Consider the following 22,958-nt stretch of genomic DNA (forward strand, 5'->3'; position numbering starts at 1 on the left):
ACAGTTATCTTCCACAATGAGGGAGGAAGCATACAACTATTCCATAGAGATTTTATTTCCTCTAAAGTTGGCGGTCATATACATTTGTGAATAGTGTCACAAGTAAACCATGAGAAGTAGGGTCATCTTGCGGTTAAAACACAGCCATGGAAGTCAGGAAGCCTCGGTTCTATTTCTGGATCTGCCACACGTCGTGTGACCTAATTATCTGGAGGATGGGGTAGATTGCACCCTCAGTAAGTTTGCAGAGGCCTCTAAGCTGGGGGGAGTGGTAGGTATGCTGGAGGGTAAGGATAGGATACAGAGTGACCTAGACAAATGGGAAAACTGGGCCAAAAGAAATCTGATGAGGTTCATCAAAGACAAGTGCAGAGTCCTGCACTTAGGATGGAAGCCTCACATACACTGCTACAGATTGGGGACTGACTGGCTATGCAGCAGTTCTGCAGAAAAGGACCTGAGGGTTACAGTGGACAAGAATTAGTCAACAGTGTGGATATTAGTCAACAGTGTGTCCTTATTGCCAAAAAGGCTAAACAGTCTATTGGGCTGCATTAGTCGGATCATTGCCAGTAGATTGAGGGAAGTGATTATTCCCCTTTATTTTGGTACTGGTGAGGCCACATTTGGAGTATTGTGTTCAGTTTTGGGCCCACAACTACAGAAAAGATGTGGACAAATTGAAGAGAGTCCAGCGGAGGGCAACAAAAATGATTAGGCGGCTGGGGCACATGACTTATGAGGAGAGGCTGAGGGAACTTGGCATATTTAGTCTGCAGAAGGGAAGAGTGAGGGGGAATCTGATGGCGGCCTTCAACTACCTGAAGAGGGGGTCCAAAGTAGCTATTCTCAGTGTTGGCAGATGAAAGAACAAGGAGCAGTGGTCTCAAGTTGCGGTGGGGGAGGTCTAGGTTGGACATTAGGAAAAATTTTTCACTAGGAGGGTGATGAAGCACTGGAATGGGTTACCCAGGGAGGTGGTGGAATCTCCATTCTTAGCGGTTTTTAAGCTGCAGCTTGACAAAGCCCTGGCTGGGATGATTTAGCTGAGGTTGGTCCTGCTTTGAGCAGGGGTTTGGACTAGATGACGTCCTGAGGTCCCATCCAACTCTAATATTTTGATTCTATGGAACATCAGCTACTCTTGTAATTCGCAGTGTAAAAATGTGTAACACTGCCCCTAAAATCATGGTTGATGTCTTCCTTTTTCCCATCCTTTTTTTTTAATTCCTTAGCTGGCCTCTTTGCAGCTACCTGTTGTTTGATGCTCTAGCCACTATGGTGGTTTCACTATGACTTCTTTATCTTTTAATTAAACAAATCTCTTTCCACTACTTTGTCTCACTTTCCGTCTAGTGTGTTTCTGCCCCGATATCATTTACTTTTCCCTTCTATTGCTTTGTGTGTTTTCACGCCTTTTCTTTCTCTCTCTGATAGGGGAGAAAGAGCCATTTTAACAATCTCTTTGCAATTCAGCAAGGTGGTTTGTCTCTGAAGTTTAACAAAGGCTGCTTTTACTAGATATTAAAAACCACATATTGCCATGTTATTTTCCATGGCAGAATCTCTGGGTCTTTGAGTTTAACAAACTACTGTAAATGTACTGAAGGAAACAGAAGCCAGGAATAGCTTAGTACATTACAATGCAAATCAATCTATCATCTATTATACATCTCGTCACTAGCATAAACAGCTCATCAGTCCTTCGAAGAATGAGAGGTCCCCAAAGACAAATCAGTCAGATTACAAGTACTTATATGTGAGTGGATATATGAACTCAAAGCTTTAAATTCAATAATCACATCTAATAATTATTGAAAAATTAGCATTGTAGCTAGCTGCAGGCTTGTTGCTATGGCAAAGAGCTATATCTATGGCAGAAAGCCAGGTGCATTGTCTCTGAAATCTTCAGCTGAATTTAACTTTTGACTTTACACAGTCAAGGATCATTACTTGGTGTGATTATGTCAAGTTATATTAATACTTAAACTACCTTGGCCTCCAGTTTGGAAGTGTGCAATGTTATTAATCATCAGGACATGCTGGCAGATAGATAATGGACACAAGACAGTAAAGACAGTTTATGCTCTCAAGTCTTATTTCATCCAGTATCTTTGATCTGGCAGGGTCCAGCCATACTTCTCAGATGCCCACATCAGAGAAATCAAGATTTTGACTTCTCAGGAATGACTGAAAACCACATTTTTTAATTTTTATCTATCTGCCAGCAGCTTCCTCTCGTATATCTGGGACACTTGACACACATTATTTTTTCCACTAAGAGAGCAAGTTCAGACTCTCACTAAATAAACAGTTAAGGCTCATCTATCTCACTCAATCTATAAATTACAGACAGAGCAGTTGTATTCAGAACTGTGCTTTCTTTTAATGTTCCATACTGATTTCTTCGGCGTTATGCCAAACTTTTTTGTGATTTTTACTAAGATGGTCTGGTCCAAACTCAGACCTGAAATATTGACTTCAGGAGCTGGTCCTCTTTATTCCAGGCCTAAACATGGCATATAATTACCCTCCCTCACATGGTAGTGGGTTCCACTGCTTTTCATAATACTGCTCACATTTTCCTCCCTTTAGGGTTTGTCTGTACCAGCTTTACAGGTATTTTTCTTCAGAGTGTACTGATAAATGCAATCTATGAAACCCAGCTCAGTTAATTTTCTCTTGTACTTACTTATCTCAGGAAAGGTGACTAAAGCAGAATGGACCTAGGGAGACAAATTAAGATATGTCCATAATGATTACATCTGATTGCATTTCTTATTCCTCAGGCAGCCTGCCACCTAAGGTATATGCTGTCAGCTTTATGCTAGCATCTGAAAGCAGCCTCTGAATTGTTCCTGTATATGAGCTTTGCAGAACAAGTGTATGTAGTTTTTGTTATTTTACAAAATAATGATGAGTGGACTCTAGTCTCAAGGACCAGTTGGCAATACAGAATCTTTTTCACCACTGAGTACCCCACATTTACTGACACTGGCTCCCTAATTTTTTTAAAAATGATTTCTCTGTAGTTAGTTGGCTATTCTATAGAGAACATATTGAGAAGTGTGGGGGAAAAAATGTGTCCTATGCAAAACTCCATGCACCACCACTTGTTCAAGCAGGTACTGATGAGAATGTATTACCCTTTTCGTTGTGTCTGGCTGCATGTAAGACCTCCTTCCATGCCATGTAAATGGCACAGATGACGAGTTCCTTTTTCATGTAGAATACAGGATGTCTGGTTGTCCATTTGAATCAGAACTGCTTTATGGAATTCCACTGCCCCCCTCTCCAGGATATTTGCATGAAGTTTAGTTTCCTGGAGAAGTCAAGTGCCCTGACTGCAGAATCCTGGCTCCTAACTGTAGGGTGGCTGCAACCATGTGTACTACAGTCTGCCCCTGAGAAATTCAGAAATTCTTTCAGTATTATAAACTATCCCTACCATCTAGCTGTGGGGTATACTGTGTGCTGTGATATCACTCAGCCTTCTTCAAATAGGGCCAAGTCAAAAAGATATATTAATAGAGGTTAAAATTATGTGCAATATTCATAGCATGGAGCTTGCCAATACCTTTTCCATATCTTTTCTCTGACAATTATTAAGATGTACTGTAAGGGTATGATAGTTAGAAAAGAACACAATATTCCACATACTCCTACATAAAGGGAGATTATCTCCTTGTTCTGTAATGTAAGAAACAGTTACTTACTGTAATTGTGGTTCTTTAAGATGTGATGCAGACATGTATTTCACTAGGTGTGTGTGCACCCAGCACACCAGAGCAGGAAAAGTTTACCTAGCAATAGCTGTAGAGGGACGGCGAGCATGCCTCATGGCCATAACCCCTTCCCTGGTCATCTGAGGCAGCACCACCCCAAATCCCCTCAGTTCCTTCAGACCAAATGCACAGAGACTACGTTCCAATGCAGAGGGGACGGAGGATGAGCCGTCCAATGCACATCTGTATCACATCTCAAAGAACCACAGTTACAGTAAGTAATTGTTTCTTCTTCGAGTAGATGCAGCCATGCATTGGATGACCCTACCAAAACTTGTATCTGCTCTGGAACATGCAGTAATGGCATATTGATTTGTAAATGTACGTATGAACAATTAGGCAGAAGCCCTGCAAATGTTTATTATTGAGACATCACTGAGGAACGCTACTGCTGTTGCTTTCTGCTTTTGTAGAATGAGCTTGCATCTGCTGAGGAGGCATAGACAAAGCTATGTCATATGCAGTCTTGATACAGGATGTTATCTATTTAGAGTTCATCTGTGAAGAGACTGCTTGCACCTTCACACAAGCTGCATATGACACAAATAGGCAAGATGAAGCGCAAAACAGTTGAGTCCCGTCCAGACAGAAGGCTAGACATAGCTGACATCTAATGTGTGTAGACGCTGCTCCTCCAGAGATGAATGCAGCTTAGGAAAGAATACAGGTAAATATGCTGCCTGGTTCAAATGAAACTGAGAAACCACTTTGGACAAAAATGTTGGGTGTAGTTGTAAAGTCACTTCATCTTTAGAGAACTGTGTATAAGAAGGCTCTGCAACTCACAGACTCCCTTGTGGATGTTATCACTACCAGGAACACAGTTTTCTGACACAAAACTGAAATGTGACAAGATGCCAGGGACTCCAATGGAGGTCCCATTAAAACTGCTAGGACCATGATTTAATTGGGGTTGGACTCGATGACCTCCTGAATTCCCTTCCAACCCTAATCTTCTATGGTTCTGTGATTCTATGTTAAGGTCCCATAGAGGAACCAGTTCTCGGACAGGAGGACAGAGATGAAGCAGCCCTCTTAAGAATCTTGCCACAATGATATTGGAGAAAACTGATCTTCCCTGAATGCGGAGATGAAATGCTGATATCCCTGCCAGATGCCCTCTCAATGAGCTAAGCGCAAGTCCTGATGACTGAAGGTGCAGCAGGTACTCCTAGATAGAAGCCAGTGTCAGTTGAATTCTGCAGGCCAATGACATTGAAAACCACTTCCATTGTGCCAAATAAGCCATTCTGGTAGAGGGCCTTCTACTGTTGAGTAAGATCTGTTGAACAATCACCGAACACCGCTCTTCCTCCTCATTTAGCCACGAAAGAGCCTTGCTGCCAGATGCAGACAATTGAGTGCAGTATGCAGGGTGTGACTGTGATTCTGTGTGAGTAGGTTGGAATGGAAAGGAAGGGGCATGAGAGGCTGTTTTGATGGCATGAAAAGTTCAGAGAACGAGCACTGTCTGATCTGCCCACATTAGGGCAATGAGAATGAGCTTGGCCCAATCCACCTTCAGCTTGAGGATGACCTGTGGGATAACTGGGCTCAGGGAAAAGCGTACAGGACAGCTGACTGCCAGCGGAGATGCAAAGCATCAGACAGGGAGCCTGGACTGAGGATCCCTCGAGAGCATAACAGATGGCATTTCCGGCTGTTCCTCATGGCAAACAGGTCAATCATTGGAATGTCCCAAGCTGCAATGATGACCCAGAGGACACTTGTCTTCAGAGACCACTCGTCTTCAGAGACCTCTCATGGTTCAGGGAAAAATTCCTGCTGAGATGGTCCATGAGATGATTCTGGACTCCGGGCAAGTGATCGGATATCAGAGTGACATTCTATTCAATGCAGAACTTCCACCATTTGACTGCCTCTTGGCAGAGCACCCTGGCGTTGGCTTCCCCTTGCATGTTCACATAATACATTGTGGTGGTATTGTAGGTAAGTGTGTGAACCATTGAGCCCCTCATATGGTTTAGAAAAAGGATGATCTGCATTGTAGATGGCCCGAACCTCCAGAACATTGATATGCAGTGAGGACTCCAGCTCCGACCACAGATCTTGAACTTTCAGCGACCCCAGATGTGCTCCCCAGCCCATGAGGGAGGCATCAATGACAACAGACCTGATTGGTAAGGGCCAGATGAGGAAACGGCCTGACAAACATTCCCTGGAAGCATCCACCACTCCAAGGAATCGCAGATCAGTGGAGGGAGATGGACCAATCTGTCCAAGGAGTGAAGAGTCAGAAAGTAAACTGTCCTGAGCCACATTTGAAGGGGCGAAGAGACAACCTTGCAACCTGGACCACCTGCGTGCAAGTGAACATGTGGCCAAAAAGCCTCAGGTACATCCAAACTGTTGTGGAAGGCTGAGGCAGACTGAGGCAAAGGTGGCAAATCGCCTGAAAATGGTCTGTCCACAAAAATGCTCTTGAAGTCGTAGAGTCTATTAGCACCCCGATAGACTCGATTTTCTGAGTGGGAACCAAAGTTGATTTTCTGGTGTTTAAGATCAGACCCAGCTGGTTAAGCAAGTGCAGTATAATGTCAACATGGGAAAGGACTTTATCTCTGAACCTGCTCCTCAGTAACCAGTCATCCAGGTATGGGAAGATATGGATTCCTTTCTTCCTTATGTACGCAGTCACCACAACTGTGAATTTGGTAAAAAAAAATCCAAGGGGCAGAAGAGAGACCAAAGGGAAGCACTGTACACTGAAAGTGGCACTCCATTATGACAAACCGAAATAATTTTCTTTGGGTTGGCCAAATTGCCACATAAAAGTAGCTGTCCTGAAAGTCTTGAGAAGCAAACCAGTTGTTCTGAAACAACACAGGGAAGACAGTTGATAGAGTGACCATGTGGAACCTCATGTATCTGTTATATTTATTGAGACCATGAAGCTCAAGAATGGGTCTTACCCCTCCCTTGGATTTGGGCATCAGAAAGTACCGATAATAGAAGCCCTGCCCCAGTGTTCTGGTGGAACCTCCTCCACCACTCCCAAAGCCAGTAGAGAGTGGACCTACTCAAGGACTGGTATTTTGTGTGAGGGGTCCCTGCAGAGGAATAGGGAGGAGGCTGGATGGCATGCCCCTATTTGATGGTGTTTAGGACCCAACTGTTGGTGGTGATGATTGAGCCCCAAGCATTGTGAAAGCAAGTCAGCCTCTCCCCATATGGAGGGGATGGGAAGAAGGGAGTGATGACTGGAACACTGCTTTGGTCCAAGGAGTCTAATTGGATGCTTGGGGGGTGCCAGGGAAGACGTGTCAACTGTCCAAACCCAGGACCCGAATGCCTCTTCCTCTGGGACCTATGCCCCTCTGGGATAGTTCTGCTGTCTTGGAGGAAGGAGAAGCTGCCCAAAATGTGCACTGCGGATGCTGCTGCTGCTGTTGACCACTGTAGTGGCACCTCTGCACTGCCAGCATACACACCTCCAAGGACCATAGCATAGCCCTAGAATCCTTGAAGGAGTGCAGAATGTTGTCCATCTTGTCCAAAAAAAAGGATTCGGCTGTCAAAGGGCAAATCCTGTATGGCCTGTTGCACAATGGGAGCAATGCCTGAATTCTGCAGCCAGGATGCCCTTCTCATGGTCACCGCTAAGGCCATGACTCTGGCTCAAGAATCCGCAACATCTAGCATGGACTGCAACAAATTCTTAGCCACCAAGCAGCCTTCAGCAACAAATGCCCGATATTCCTCCCTTGAGGCTCCAGGCAGCTGGTCCACAAATTTAGACAGAATCATCCAGTTCATGAAGTTTTATATGGACTGCAATGCCTGCTGGTTAGCAACGCCCATCTGTAAGGAAGAGGAAGTGTAAATCTTCCTAACCTTTGAGTCCATCCTTGTCCTTGGGAGTGAACTTAAATCTGCCCTGCTGTGCTTTATCATTGACCGCAATTACGGCCAGGGAGTTTGGGGCTGGATGGGAGTAACAACCCTCAAATCCCTGCACTGGCATAAAGTAGCATTTCTCCATGCACTTCAGAGAACCATAGCAGGCTCTAGAAATGCATCATTAATAGGGAGGTGCACTCTCTTGACACAGACGGCTGCAGAATATCCAACAACTTATGGGTATTCACCTGCAGGAACTCCACTTGACTAAACAGGGGAGCAGCCACATGCTGCAAAAGGTCCTGGTATGCTTTCAAATCCTCTGGTACTGAAGAAGAGCCAGGTACCACAGAATCATCTGGGGATGAAGACGAAGCAGTTAACTGTGTCAGAGCCAGATCCTTTTCCAGGACTGATGGACCTAAACAGGATGACTCTGGAGGCTCCATGAGGGGAAAATTTACAGTGCGTAGGCTTGTGGTGGATCAAGGGTCGCCACCACAGGCCTGCTCGGTGGGCTTAGGGCGACTTAAGGAGTGGGACGTCTGTAACTGAGTATGCTGCAGCACGAATTTCATAGAGACCACTGGTATGGCTAGGGTATTGGGGGCCTCTGCACCAACTGCAAGATGAGTGCCATTTCTGGTACTCATAGTGCTCCAGGAGAGGCCCTCGATGTGGGTCAGGGATGGAGAACAGGAAGATCCCAACCTGGATGTCGAGGAGTCCCGGGCTTCAGGGGATAAAGTTGGAGCCAGCCCTGAGGGTCCGAGAAACCGATCTGACTTGTCCATAGCCCAAAATGAAGAGGGAACTGGCTCTGGTGGTGGAAACAGTATCACCAGCACTGAGTCTGCTTCCACTATTTCTGATGCTGGAAGTGGAGTTGACCTCGAAGGCAGCAGCGGTACCAAGGTGACTAAGTACCAAAGTGGAGGGCATTGAGTCCACCACGGTAACCAAAAGCAGGGGTGCTGAAGAAGTTCCTGTGCCAAGGAGATGACGGCGTAGAGCTCGGCTCTGGCCCCACTTCAACTGACTGTGGAAGGAAAACATCGGGATTCAGTGCTGATGGCCCTACAGGTTCACTTGCCCAGGCAATGGAGCTATAAATGACCCTGGACCAAGGGAGAGTTCAGGACAGAAAGGAAGATGGTGTCCGTGGATAATTGATACACCACCAGCATGAAAACAGCTGGTGCCAGTATCGCCCTTGTTGATACTGGACTCAATGGATGCCCCAGGGCTGGAACGAGAGTCAACGGTATGAGGTCTCTGATTTCCCTGAGCGGTAATGGTTAATGGGACCTACTCCATCCTGTGCACTGACATTCACACCATGCCGGTCCATGATTCTTCTGGAGGAGGCAGACAAGTCCCTACATGACCTGGAGTGGCCACGATCAGTCTTATGTAACATTGTTCTTGGCACACTCGACTGGCAGCGACTTCTCAGTCTCTTCAGAGAAGCACTTGCTGAAGGATTTGAAATGTCAGCACTCTGAGAATGTGAAGGCAACCTCCGATCCAATGTAGACCTCAGTGCTGAAGCAGACAGCATGGCCAGTTCAAGCAAGTGCTGCTTTAGACAAAGATCTCTTGTAACCTGAAACCATTTCATAAATGATTTGCAAATCAAATGTTGCTCCTTGAAGTGGGCTTTGCCTAAGCAAAGCAAGCACTGTGTCAGGGGAAAGCTTCCCCCCACAACGGACAATAATGTTAAAACCCTGGTGGGGGCATCACCAGAGAAATACTTAAAGCTAACTAACACTATATATTAAGGGTACTAATTAACTATATACAACTAGAAAAATTCACTAATAAATAGAGAGGTTGCAATGTTTCAAACCATATAGAGCTCGGACTCCAGCCATAGGCCATAAGGAACTGCCTCATATAGACGGGGGATAAGGCCACAAGATGCGAGTGCTGCCCCTCTATGGATACTACTAGGCAAAATTTTCTGGGTCCGGTGCACTGGGCGGGCACACACCTATGTGGAATACATGTCTGCATCTACTCGAAGAAGAATTCTGAATTCAGTCCAAAATTGCATTAGCTTTTTGTGTGTATGGGTGTGGCTGACATACAGTATAAATTAGACAACATGAGACATGATTTTGCAATATCATCTAGTTCTCTTTCAGCATTGTTTCACAGGTTTCTGTCTCATGGAGCATATTCATTCTAATTATCCCTCCCGCCATATGTACCATGGGTAAAATTTTCAAAAGTACCTAAGTCATTTAGAAACTTAACTATAATTAATCAAAAATGACTAAGTGATTTAGGCTAAAAATCTTAAAATCATACCCTTAGGCTCCTAAGTATTTCCAGAAAAAAGGGTGACTTTATAAAAAAACAACAGCTAAGAACATTTACCATTTATTAAACCAAACTTATTTTTAACAGTTACATAAGTTACACGGTATGTTTGTCAGAAGATTTCACACAGAAAAAAATTTAAACTTTTGTATGCAAGCAAAATAGTACCATACATTATGTACCTGGGAGGGAGGGGAAACCTCTAAACATTCAAATAAGGCCATAATTATTTAAAAAACAACAATAAAGCAATAAAAGCCCCCAAAGATCCTTTTTTCCTTTGTGTTCAGTGCTGCTAACTATATGTACCTTCTTAGTTTACAGATGTATATCTTGATAGCTAGGTTTTTAAAAACAGTTATCAAAAATGGAATAAGGCTCATTAGTACATACAGCTGCCCTCGGAATTTCGATCTCAGTTGCCTTCATTAACTTAAAATTCACAAAGTGCACAGTTAAGATATGCAAAAAATTGAAACTGCTACTCTACCAACAGCTGTCCATGCTTAATACTTAGTGGTCTAATGGAACAAAATATGTTCTTTCAAAAAAAAGAAAAGAAAAGAAATGAAAAGCCACTGTAAAACATTTAGTTTCAAAGATATGCTAGTAGTTTTCTTGTAAACTGAAAAATACAAAAATATGGATTAATGATGTGTAAAGAAAAAAATACAAAAAACACTAGAAATGACCATCAAATGTTTTCAAAGAACAATCACCACAATGGACATTAGCATTCAGTGTATATCAATGTATCTATTTTACTCCAACCAATCGACTTCATCAAACTCTGAATCATCTTCCGAATCACTGTATTCCACAGCAATGCGACGAGACAGTATCGTGGCAACATCATTCTCAATGCGCTCATGTTTAGCTTCTTGTTCACGCTGCTCTTCAACTTTGCGTAGCTGAATACCTAAAACACAAACATAATAATAATCATTCTTTGTTCTTATGCACAATACCTTTACCCAGAGCTCTCAAATTGCTTAACAAACAAAAACAAATTGACTGAGAACACTGCCTGTCAGATAGGTAACTAATATTATATCCATTTTAAGGATAGGAATTGCTGTATTAGATTAGAAGTCAACCTAGGGCAATATACTGCCTCTGATAGTAGCTGATAGCAGATGTTTCAGGGAAAAAAACCCTAAAAACTTTAACTCTGCAGTGACACCATACAATAACTATATGATTATGATCAAAACCTTTCAGTATCTGTGTTCCCAGATTAGATTAAAATTATTTTTAAATACAGATTTTTTTCATACTTTTTTTCACTTCATGGTTTCACTTAAGGTTGCTTGATTACCTTAACATATTTGGATTTTTATATATGTAATCTTAACTCTGAATTTCCTGGTTTGGAATACTAGGTTTTGGAATAATTAAAACATCCCTGCTGTGTTTTTTACCTCAAGTTTCATATTCTCAACCTCAACTCCCTCTTAATATAGTGTTTTGTTTGGGAATGTCCTTGTTTAAAAAATAAAATACTAAAAATGTTCGTATGTGAACAGGATTCCCAAAGAAAACGCTATGTGATATTTCTAATGATTTGAAGGTGTAGAGTATGAATCTTAAAACAAAACAAAATACAACAACTACAACACTTTTAAGGCCAGATTCAGCAGTGCAAAAGTGCAGGGCAAAACAGTTGAAGTCTACTGGTGAATCTGGCAATTGCAAGTGATTAATGATATAGAAGGGTGTGTTACAGAGACAACTCTCTGTGAAAGGAGGGATGAAGGGAGCTCAGTCTGAATTCTAATATGTCTGCACTTGACCTATGTTCCAACCTCAGTTCACCCAGCAAGGTTGCCCTGGTGTGCAGTGCAGTGGAGGCAGCAATGTCATGGGGAGCCTTTCTAACCCTGATGTCCAAGGTAGAATGTGGCCATGGACCCTTTTAAAAAGTGGTGACAGCTGGGCCAAGTAACTTCTTACCAATAAGAATTCTTGACACATATGTCCAGTTTTCCTCATGCCATTGAGTCCTTACAATCAACAGAATTTTTGCATGCAACATTGCTAGACTGAGAAAGAGTGGTGATTGGTAGAGTCTGGTGTCACAAAGGCCTCATTTAAGTTACCTGATCTGGTGACCTGACATTGTCTATAATTTATAAATTAATCATAACAATCATTAATAAACTTTACTTAATTACAAACTAATTGCTCCCAAGTATAGAGCATATGCACACAATTTCAATGAATTTTAACTAAAGAAATTTGACGTGTTTACATAGTCTATTGTTAAGATAATTTGGGACAAGAAAAGACTGACAAATATTACACGTTTTAAACAACTCATTTTAAATTTGATTTTAATGCAACACAACTGATTAATCACAGAAAATTCATTCAGTGCTCAAGAGTAAATGCTGTAAATCTGGGGATGATACACTATTTTTCATACTTAAATAAGACGCTGCTTTTCATACTTAAATAAGCGCAAAATGGAACTCATCCTTAACTATGGAATGGTGACTGGTCTCCATAGTAATAAACAATAAAGATCCTAATAGGAAACCTTTGGGCACTTGATCAATCTTCAGCAGGGCAAAAGTTTAAAAATCTATTTTTATTCCATTTCCTGTCTCTTAGCCAGGTTTTAATCTGTGACTCTACTTTAATTACTTAGTTTACATAACAGCGTCTTCTTAAGGATTTTGTCAAAAGCTTTTAGAAACACAAATAATTATGCCAGTGGCCTCTCCTTTTATGCTTTTTTTGCTGATATGTTCATATAATTTTAACAGATTAGAGAGGAATTATTTCCTTTTAGATAATTCATACTGGTTATTATATGTAGATGTTCTAAAATTTTGCTTTTAGTTATCATTTCAATCAATTTACTGATACTGAAGCAAGGCTAACTAGTCTAAATCCCAGGATCATTCTTACCCATTTTCTTACTTCACAGAAAAATTGCATTTTTTAGAAATATCTCAATCACTTCATTCTGAAGTTCCTTCAGAAACCTTTGATTTATACCGTTCAGGGTCCTGGTAGTTGAGTAAACTGAGGTACAAAGAGGTTAAGACAAGTGACTTTCCCTAGATAACTGATTTGAAGCAGGGGATGCATCCCAAGAGTCTCTCCTCTCTCAATACCCTGCTTTCTTCACTAAAAAACACATTATATTTGTCCAAGTGCAAATTCTGCTCTGTATGCTGCTGAGGATGCATGGAAGCCTCCCCCCAGAGTACCTAAAAGCATCAGAGAAGGATTCCAACTAGTGTTCAGGACAGTATTAGAAGGAATCCTATAACCATGCACCAGCACCCCCTAGTCCTAAGGGTTCCTGATTAGACCCCCAGTGCACATGTTCTGATGTGAAGTATGTGCAAGATAGGAAAGCACCAGTAAGGTGCTGCTCCAAAGGTTCCCCCATCCGTTTTGCTCTATACTGCCTTATATGCCAAGATGGTTTTGGGACCCATTGTGATATCCAGACTGATCCTGCTGTTCCAGTAGGCAGTTCAGGGTTAAAAACAAACAAACAACCCTTACTGTTTTAATCTTTTTAAAAAGCTGCTGAATACTGTCCTTACATTGTTATTGTATTGCAATGCAGTAATGTGTGTGAGGGATGCTTACATTAAAACAGGATCAAAATCCATATGCCAATCTGTCTGTTCTGCTCTTAGCTAATAGCTTCTGTGAAAAATGTTTTTGACACCTTTTTTGCTTTCCACACAATTGGGAACAAATGTATCAAGAGACACTCTTCAGATAATTAGAAATGAAAAGATAATCTCTATAGATCATCTATAAACATGTATGTTTCTTTAGCTCCCTTTGATGGAGAACTGGTTTTTGCATTCTAAACTACAGTCCTGATAGGTGCAATTATGAGTTGAACAAAATCTTTCCACTTGGCAAGCTGCATATTGTACAGAATACAAAGCAATACCAGTTTAAAATTGTCAAATCGTTTTTTCTAGAGGCGTAAAATATTCCATCTGTTAAAAGTATATTAGGTTTATTAAATTGCTGAGCCCAACTTCTGCTGTTCTTTTAGTGGCCAAATGTTACCTTTTCGTATTGCTTCCAGTAGAACGCTTCTGGCATCGCTGATTACAGGTAGAGTTGATGGGTGACGTTTGGCTTCAGGAGCAGGAATCACTTGGGATGGTGGAGATGGAGGCATTAGTGGAGCATGAGGGCCAGGTACAATGGTTGTGGGAGGGTGAGAGAGAGCTGCAACTGTGACAGGTGATGATGGACGAATGCCAGGGGGGGGCAATGGAGGAGGTGGTGGGGGAGGAGGAAGTCCTTGCACTTCACCTTGTGGAACTGGCTGAACTGGTACAGTTTCACATACTTGGGCAGCTCTAGTGACTGGAGGAGAGGGCTGTGCTAGAGGTGGTGCAATTGGAGGAGGAGCTGGATGCAGAACTCCAGGAGCAATCTGGAGAGGAGCAGGTGGAGGTGGCACTGCTGGTGCTTGCAAAACAGCTGCTGGAGGCGGTGGTGGTGGAGGTATGGGTGGGGGAGGGGTGGAAGTCATTGCAGCTCTCAATGAAGAAGTTGACAGAGCAGATGGAAGAGGAGGAGGAGGAGGGGGAGGTGTGGGGCTCACAAACACAGGTGTCCTGCCTGTTGCTGGTGACTGAGGACGATTTTCTATCAAACCTGTAGTGGAGCTGAAATACACAATAGGAGGGCAAGTCATTAAAACCACAAAGTGGAAAATCTTGCAAATATAATTATATTTACACTTTTTCTGCTTGTTAATATTTAAGAGCATTAAGCATTAAGCATTTATAAAAAAACTAAATGTGCTGTTTGTGTGACAACTGTAGATCCCCATGAAATCAGATTTACCCAAAGGATAAAATCAATCTAAATGCACAGCCTAGTTCTTAATTCTTAATTTGTGTGGAACGTACATCAGCCTTTTTCCTGCTAGCCTACTCATGTACACAGGCAAATAACTGAGTTTATTTCTCTTATCTAAGGCTTTCCTACATTAAGTAAGATTTTCCCTACACACAGGAGTAAATCTAGAGATTTATTCAAAGTATTAGGACAAACTGGTAGTATGTGATAGTCTTGATTAATTCCCTTTTTTCTAAAGGGACTATTTTTACAGAATGATTACCTAAAAGAAATTATTTTGAAACTGAGGTATGGGTTTAAGTTAATTGATAGGTCCAGTGGTACCCACTGTACAATATCAGTCATGCTTAGCTATAGTGGAGTATATCTATATATTAGACACTCTTGTCTAGTTCGGTGACCTTTTTGGTCCTCAAAGAAACAAGAGATGACTGTAAATGTTATTTTTTTAAGTATAAACTACTAGAGGAATTTCTCAGTCACAACACTCAGGTAGGAAAATATAACGCGCATAACAAGAAAAAGTTAGCTCAATAAAAGAGGTATATTTCTGTGTATATCTCTTGCACAGTGGAAATACTTTCATTTGGACAGAGATTAAACTATTTTGCAGATGTAACAACATAATCTAGATCAACTCTTGTGTATTCCAGGACTTCTGTGTATTACAGAAGCCCTATAAAAATCTAATCCATAAAGTATGACTTTGCTTGGATATGAAGTTGGGTGGAAAAATACTGTCAGGATGACTGGTTTAGACAGCAACCCCCAATATTCCATCCTGTGTTAGAAGGACATAAAGAAGCAGAAAAATAAACTAAAAGAGAAATGATAACTATTTTGTAAATTATTGTCTATGTTGGTCTCTGGGCTGAAATCAAGTACAATAATGATATTGCTCACTTCTTCAAAGCAAAGTCCTGCTTATCCAGACCATTCTCAGAGATATACATCAGTTTATTATTGAAAAGTTATTCCAAACTTGAATCCTTACCTAATACAAGGAGGTATAGGTTTCACATCTCCTGCTCCATGCATTGGTGGAGGGGGTGGTGGCTCATGTGGTCTAACTAATACTCGCTCCTCAACTCTGTTCAGAAGTTCAGTCATCTGACTATAGGGTAATGCCGAAAGGGAATAGGATCCGTCCATATGATCCACATATGGCTGAGGTCTAAGAAAAAAAAGGCAATTTTACACTTAAAAATTGTCTTCCTGATGATCACAGACATAAGTATTAGTAAAAATCATTAATTACCCATCTCAGCTACTGTATTATACTTTAGTTTGACCTCTGAATTAAATTTCCTCCCTGCACAAGACATGCCAATCAAACTGTGGTTTCTAATCTACTTTTTTTCTTTTCCTGTTCTGCTCTACTGCTTCTAGCAACTCAAAGGTTAAACAGTTTTTGATTGGTAAACCATACAATTGCTACAGTATGTATGTGTGATGTTACTGTTTATTATTCAGACTTTACTGAATCTTTTCATATGCAAATATTATTTTACTATTTTTCTAAATTTTATATCAATACATCATATATTGTAGTACTTCTAACAGTTTTATAAAATATTTGTCAAGGCATTACTGTATTTGATTGTCTTGTGGACACACCACTTACAAGTGGAGTTCAATTGATCTCCCAAATATAATGTTGCAAGCTAATATACTTTAACAAAATAACAAAGTGTACTGTAATATAGTAGCAGTAAAATGAAGCAATCCCTGAACAAAAAATAAGCAATCCCTCCGCCCAATACCCTTCTCCAAAACTATTTCTTTTTAATTTTAAAGATTAATGTTATTTGAAAGTTATCTCTCTTTCCTAGTACAGTTCCTAAGTTGATTACATGTGTCTGGTTTTGCACAAGCACCACAGATATGTCACCTGAAATACTACTGTCCGGCACCTGCAAAAGTATATTATGAAAAGAGAATGTACCATGTTAAGGTTTGCAGAAACTTCAATCAAATTTTAGATTCAATCAACAGTAAAATAAGTTCTGAGGTCTCATTCAAGTTCCAAGTGGATAATTTGTTCCCATCATAAAACTACCACATAATACTGGCAGTTTCTGCTCAAGTAAATCAGAAAACTAGAATAACAGGGGTTACTGTATGTCATAACTGAAATACAGTGAATTATCTGTGTGTAAGCCTGCACCAGTGATATTAGATTCTTAAATGAGTAACAATGATACACACTCCACATCCCCAAAGACAATGAATTTCAGAAATATAAATTATTCTGTAAAATGATACAGTAATAATAAACCATTTAAAAATACCTAGGCAAAAGAACTTCAAAATGGTCTTTTGGTAGAGGTAATGCTCTTATCACCAATACATTTTCAGTACTGCAGCACATACATAGTCATTTACATCATAAATATATTTGGCCAAGAGTAAAATGAATGTCTCTAAATAAAGGAAGTAAAGAAACAAAGAAACCTTGAGTCAAAATGCAAGGCTGGGCCATTGGCAACTTCAATGTGCTTATGTAAGAGATTAGCGTCATCCTCAGCAAGCTCTGGACCTTGGGCTAACTTCTGCCACTCTCGCCGTCTATCATGAGGCGCCCTGGGCACTTTTTCCGGTTCATGAGGACGATCTAGATTCTTCTGCTGAAGAGTTGTGAAAACAAAAATGACAACTGAGAGTCTTTTTAAAGGGGGATGCTTTTAAAATCAGTTACAAAACAGAGAGATCTTGATTCCAGTGCAAGAAAAAACATTACTCAAATCAGAACATGAAATGAAGGCCTAATAGAGGGAGACACTTCAGTTTACATGATACTTAGCTAAAGAATAGCCTAATGATGGTACTAAGTTCATTCAAAATCTAAAAAACTGACTTGAAATATGTCTTAAATGAGATTCTGAATCTGCCTCTCACATTTGCATCCTATGAGATACCATACTTATGCTATGAAATATGTAGGATGTAAATGGCAAAACAAACATGTAGCGGTGTCTACCTTCAGTTTTCTATCCTTTCTTTATAATTAAAATTTTCCCGTTCTACCATATTAACCCTAATTTATAATAAACATTTCTCAAAAAGGTTCCAAGCATCCTTCTCTGTAAAACTGTTGGGAATTTTAAAAGAAGACACCAGAAAGATTTTTGGATTCTTGTTATAGTTCTTGTAACAGTGCTTTTACTGCTATGAGGGATTCATAACATTTCATAAATCTGTTAACTACGGTGAAACAGCAGAAAAGCTCCGGGCCCTTTTAATGGTGTCTTATTGCAAGGAAAAATTGATTGAATTGAATAACACTGATCTAGTTTCAATATGCTTGAAAATACTATATTTGTCTATAAAGAACTGAACTTTTAAAATTGTAGAACCACTGAAGTATCATATGTGCAAGCAAACATAACCCACAGCTATTTATCTTACAACATAATACCTTCTGTTTTCTCTTTTCCTTTCTCTTGTCCTCAGTGTCCTGCAACATCTTTTCTTTCCATAGATCAAAGAAATATGAAGGATTGGTGTAAAACTTCAAACCTTCTTTTCCATCATCTCTGAGGTAAAATTATCAAGATAGAATATACTGTTTATTTGGTAGCACACAAGACTAAAAGCCGAGGCAATGTTTATGCCTCAGTGCATTATCAAAAAATTATTACAATATATAAGTTTACCTGAAGCACAAAAATTAGATTTAAAATTATACTAAAGATCAGTACACGTTAAAGATAAATAAATAAGCCTGTCTAACATGGATAGCCAAATTGATTTGGAGACCCACAAAAAACAGAACTGAAAGAAGAAAAGATGTGTGCTTTGCAGTGTAAAAGCTACCTCAGTGAAGTCACTACTTCTTCTTCTTGTAGTTTGCTACAATATTTTAGGAGCCACTTTAGGCTAATAAGATCTGCAAATAGCTCTACTGAGGATAGGAATCTATGATAGACTAATTCTCATGCTTTTTATATTAAAACTTGTATGTATCAAATCTAGACACCTTACCTCTGAGGAGCACATTGTGGGAGCAATATTTTCTGATCTCCCTTTCTCTGTATGCTCAGCTTTTACTATTTCAATTAGTTGTTTTTTCCAGTACTAATACTCTCATGTTGGTGTCTCTAACATGTTCCTCCCCCATCTTTTCCTTGCATTCAGGTCCTCATTTTAGAAACAAGTTTTAATGCTAGTTATGGGATAACAATAGTGTCCAGAATAAATGAATCCATTCTTCTTAGATTACAGTCACATTTTAAAACAACTTATTTCCCAAAACAGTAAGTACAATTTGAGGGACCAGTTTTTCCTATAAATAGGCATTCAACATAATTTTAGGAAAGCAAAAACCCCTCAGGTAATTTTTTGTACTAACCACAACAATGTAACCACCTGTTTTTAAAAATGAGCTTCTTACTAACTGTTTTATGGTATATTATTATTATCCAATAAATAGAAACCTATAAAAGACTAAAAACCAATGTCTTTTCCATTCTTTTTATGTGCTCTTCAGCACCAAATTTGCCTGGAATGTCAATGTCATAGGAAGAGAATAATTTCCTTCCAATCGAGTTTTACGATGAAATATGTTTTTGACTGTGCTCTGCCAGAAACTGTTGAACATGGCAACAATGCCCAATCCTTTTGGAATTATTTCTTTCTTTTTCTCATAGGTGCTATTGTGAAAACGGTCACACCATGTAAGATTCAAGTAAAAAAACCTGTATATAATATACAATAATCCTTTGCAGAAACAAAATGCATCTTAAAAGGAACTTATGCTTTAATTTTCCTTTTCTTATTCAGTAGAAACACAGTATTTAACAAATACAGAGCTTTAGAATGGCTTTTCTTACCAGTGTTAACTGAGCATAAAATTCACAGTGGTATTAACGTTGATGGCCAGATTCTCTCATCCTTACTCCTCAAGTAGTCTCATTGTTATGAATGGGACTACTCCAAGACCATGGTACAACTCAACAAGAGTAAGGGTATCAGAATACAGCTACAAGTTACTGAAGATGAATTGAAAAAAGGATTTTTTCCACTGACCTGTAAGGGGTGAGTATGTTAAGTGGGGGAGGTTGTTCACAAGTGTCATAAGTCTCCTGCAAAGGAATAGGCAAAGTCTTGCGGTCAAACAGCTGCTGATCTTGAATTGTGGAACTCCGGAAAGCTTTTCTCATTGTAATATCCTGCAGTGACACTGAAAGGGGAACATCAAAATAAAAAAAAGAGTGGCCAAAAACACTTGATTTTGTTGCATCTATCTGATTCAATATATCAATGCTGGTAAATCACTTTGAACTTGTAAAGCATTTTATAAGTGGTAAGCATTGCTATTAATAATGATTTATTTGTCAGAGTAGCATCCCAATTTTGCAATGGTATATAAGGTCATATAGCTTTTAGTGTCTTAAACATGCATAGTATGTTCTGTTGCATTATCAGTGACCTATCACAGGAAACTTTTGTCACTTGGACTCAGGCTGGTAACAGATTTCTGTTTTCCCAGACAAGTTAATTTTATCCCAGCTCAACCACCACAGCCACAAAAATGTGATTCTAGATTTCAGAGGTACCTGCTAAAGTTAACCCACTCCATTTCATGATCCTATCAGTACTAAGAGCTGGCTCATCTTGACATGGGGGCTCTTACCTTTAGCTCTCCTTAACATTAATAGGCCCAAATTTGCACTCCTTGCATATGCAGCACTGCCACTGAAATCCCACTGAGGACCCAGTTAGCAAAGCACTTAAGCATGTTCCAGTCAAGTCAATGGGACTTAGTAGGTAGTTCATTCTCTTCCAATCCACAAAACCAGTAAAATGTCTTTCTAAACAGATTTCTGAATTAGGATGTGACTTTTCAATTTAACTTAATTGCTCATAATTACCAACAAACTTTTAAAAATCATTTAATGATCAGTATGCAAGGTTCAGATAAAGAGAATTGGCAAGAGCACATTGTAACAGTGAAGTTTAAACACTGATTTATAACTAGCAAATATGTTTAATAAATCCTTCGACAATAATTAAAATTAAGGTCAATGTGACACTTTAGATGATTATAGAACCTTTATGCTTTAAAGAACATCAGGCAGGCTGTGCTACAAGAATTTTTATTATGATCGTCAAGGTTAACTGAAAAAAATGATGGCAGCAGATGACATTTGCACTGCAGATTCATGGAATAGTTCAATATCGCATCTTTCTCTTTTCCTCATTCCCAAACACTCCTCCCATGAAGTCCAGTTGCCCATGTGGCCTTTTTTTATTTGTCTGTTTGTTTGTTTATTTATACCTAATGTTAATTTTTCAGAGTTGACAAATAAAAGGAGCACAACTTATACCAGCAAGATGTGGTGTCTTTTCCCTTCAAAATAATTTTATACTGAAACAAGGCAACTTTAATGTAAGTAATAGAGATGTTTTTTAACAGAACTTTCAATCCTGTTAACCTTTACAAAAACAGATTTGGGTCTCCTCTCCCCTCATCCACACTATAAATTTATTTTTTTCTGAATGAGGTCCCTCAGTCTCATGTATTCAGAAGTGTCATGACAGTCCTTTAAACTAATTATTAAAAGATTGCATATGATTAAATTCTAAGGGTTTTGTTCAGGCTGATTTTTGTAGAGTATTAGCATACAAAAGCCAAGACTCTGTCTGCTGTCTTACTTCCTTCCCAATTCACAGCTGGTAGTTCCATTTTCTAATCACAAGTGGGCAGAAGGCAGACTTTCACCACAAAGGGCTGCAACTTTGGAATGCTCTCCCCACTTACTTATATTCTTTGTGAGGCTTGAGATGGTTTCTGCTGACTTTTCAGTTTGTCTTTTGAGATTTTATTTCTGATGTTATTGTGGGGTTTCTCTCCCATCTTAGGATCTATTTAGTTATGGGGCATTTTATACCTTACAAATCTTCTTTAGTTAGCTGCTCAGAAGTCTTTTCAAGGTTTCATGAATAATACTATTACCAACAGAAAATCCCAGGTAGATGGGAGTAATGCAATTGACTATGGCATCAACAGAATCCTTGAATTTCATAACAATTTTTGAGTTTATGGCTTGAGTTTTAGAGAGGATTCCCATTTTTGCAGACATAATTTTGCACTCAAACACATGCACATTTCTTTACCTGTCATGAATTGCAAGTAATTTATTTGCTTGCTAAAAACTGCACTCAAATAGAAACTCGGATTAACTTCATCTAAAATCAGGCCTTGAATTATTTCATAAGATTAACTGTTCTGCTTTTAAGTTGTGTGCAAGATATGTACATCAGCTGTATGTGTTTGGTGCTGCACAGTAACCCTTTAGTCTTTAAACTCCTGTAGGCATTTGTTTGAAACATATTGCAATAAAAATATTAGTCAAAATCTGTTGGAATACATGTACCCTCTGGCAGTAGTGAAGGGGTTAATTTGGAACACTTTTTGTTCATAGAAAATGCATACAAAATTTGTCTTGCTTTTGATATATGACTTTCATAAAAATACGTAACACATCTCCTAAAATATTGCCAAATTATTGAGACATGCACTGTTCTATTGGCTCTCTTTTCTATCATCAATTGCCTTGTTAAATTTTTAGAATGACCTTGCCTCCCATCTTTCTAGGCCTAAAAGTCCAAATCATCAGTCTCCCTCTTCTGGATATAAGCTTCCCCTCCCCACTTAGTACAGCAACTACACAAGCTTCACAAAGGGGGAAGAGCACTCCCCATGGCATTCAGTTAAAAAAACTCAACAGATGATCTTGCCTCTACAGTTAAGAAGTTATATAATCTCTGCGATTATTTATATATTCTGGAATTCAAAACTGCTACTAGCATTTCCTTCTTCAACATTCTTTGATCCTGTCATGAAAAAGCAGCCTTTTGGTTCAAAACATTTGACCATGTTTTGATGACATCATTAAAGGAAATGGAAGGTCACAAACAAAGACTTTGTAGAAATATCACATTGTGAAATAGTTAGCCTTTGAAAGTCATAACAAGCCTCTTGTTACGCTATAAATACATATAGTCCAATATCCAAAATGTCTTCTGGATAAATTTCTCATGAAGCACAAATTCACTGTACATGTGGAAATGCCAGTGCATATCTTAATTGCAGTATCCAAACAATAAGACCCTATATACTGTTTC

The 22,958-nt window shown here is 39.6% G+C and overlaps 1 protein-coding gene across 2 annotated transcripts in view; it reads right to left on the reverse strand.

The window, feature by feature from the left end:
- Positions 1-10,021: 10,021 nt before the first annotated feature.
- Positions 10,022-22,958, reverse strand: part of WASF1 (WASP family member 1) — a 203,387-nt gene continuing 190,450 nt past the window's right edge. Inside the window, exons 6-11 of one of the 2 annotated variants that reach the window (XM_067546587.1) lie at positions 19,857-20,010; positions 18,247-18,364; positions 17,283-17,452; positions 15,823-16,002; positions 14,022-14,632; positions 10,022-10,893 (exon numbers count right to left, since the gene is read on the reverse strand). In XM_067546587.1, coding sequence (XP_067402688.1) covers positions 10,736-10,893; positions 14,022-14,632; positions 15,823-16,002; positions 17,283-17,452; positions 18,247-18,364; positions 19,857-20,010 — 1,391 coding nt within the window. In that variant the 3' untranslated portion in view covers positions 10,022-10,735. Of the gene's footprint in view, positions 10,894-14,021; positions 14,633-15,822; positions 16,003-17,282; positions 17,456-18,246; positions 18,365-19,856; positions 20,011-22,958 lie in introns of both variants that reach the window. The other variant, XM_067546586.1, reaches the window with a different exon arrangement.

This window comes from Emydura macquarii, unplaced genomic scaffold (assembly GCF_026122565.2).
Source record: "Emydura macquarii macquarii isolate MOO-44397 ecotype Brisbane River unplaced genomic scaffold, CSIRO-AGI_Emac_v2 contig_1146, whole genome shotgun sequence".
In the NCBI taxonomy this organism is placed as follows: domain Eukaryota; kingdom Metazoa; phylum Chordata; order Testudines; family Chelidae; genus Emydura; species Emydura macquarii.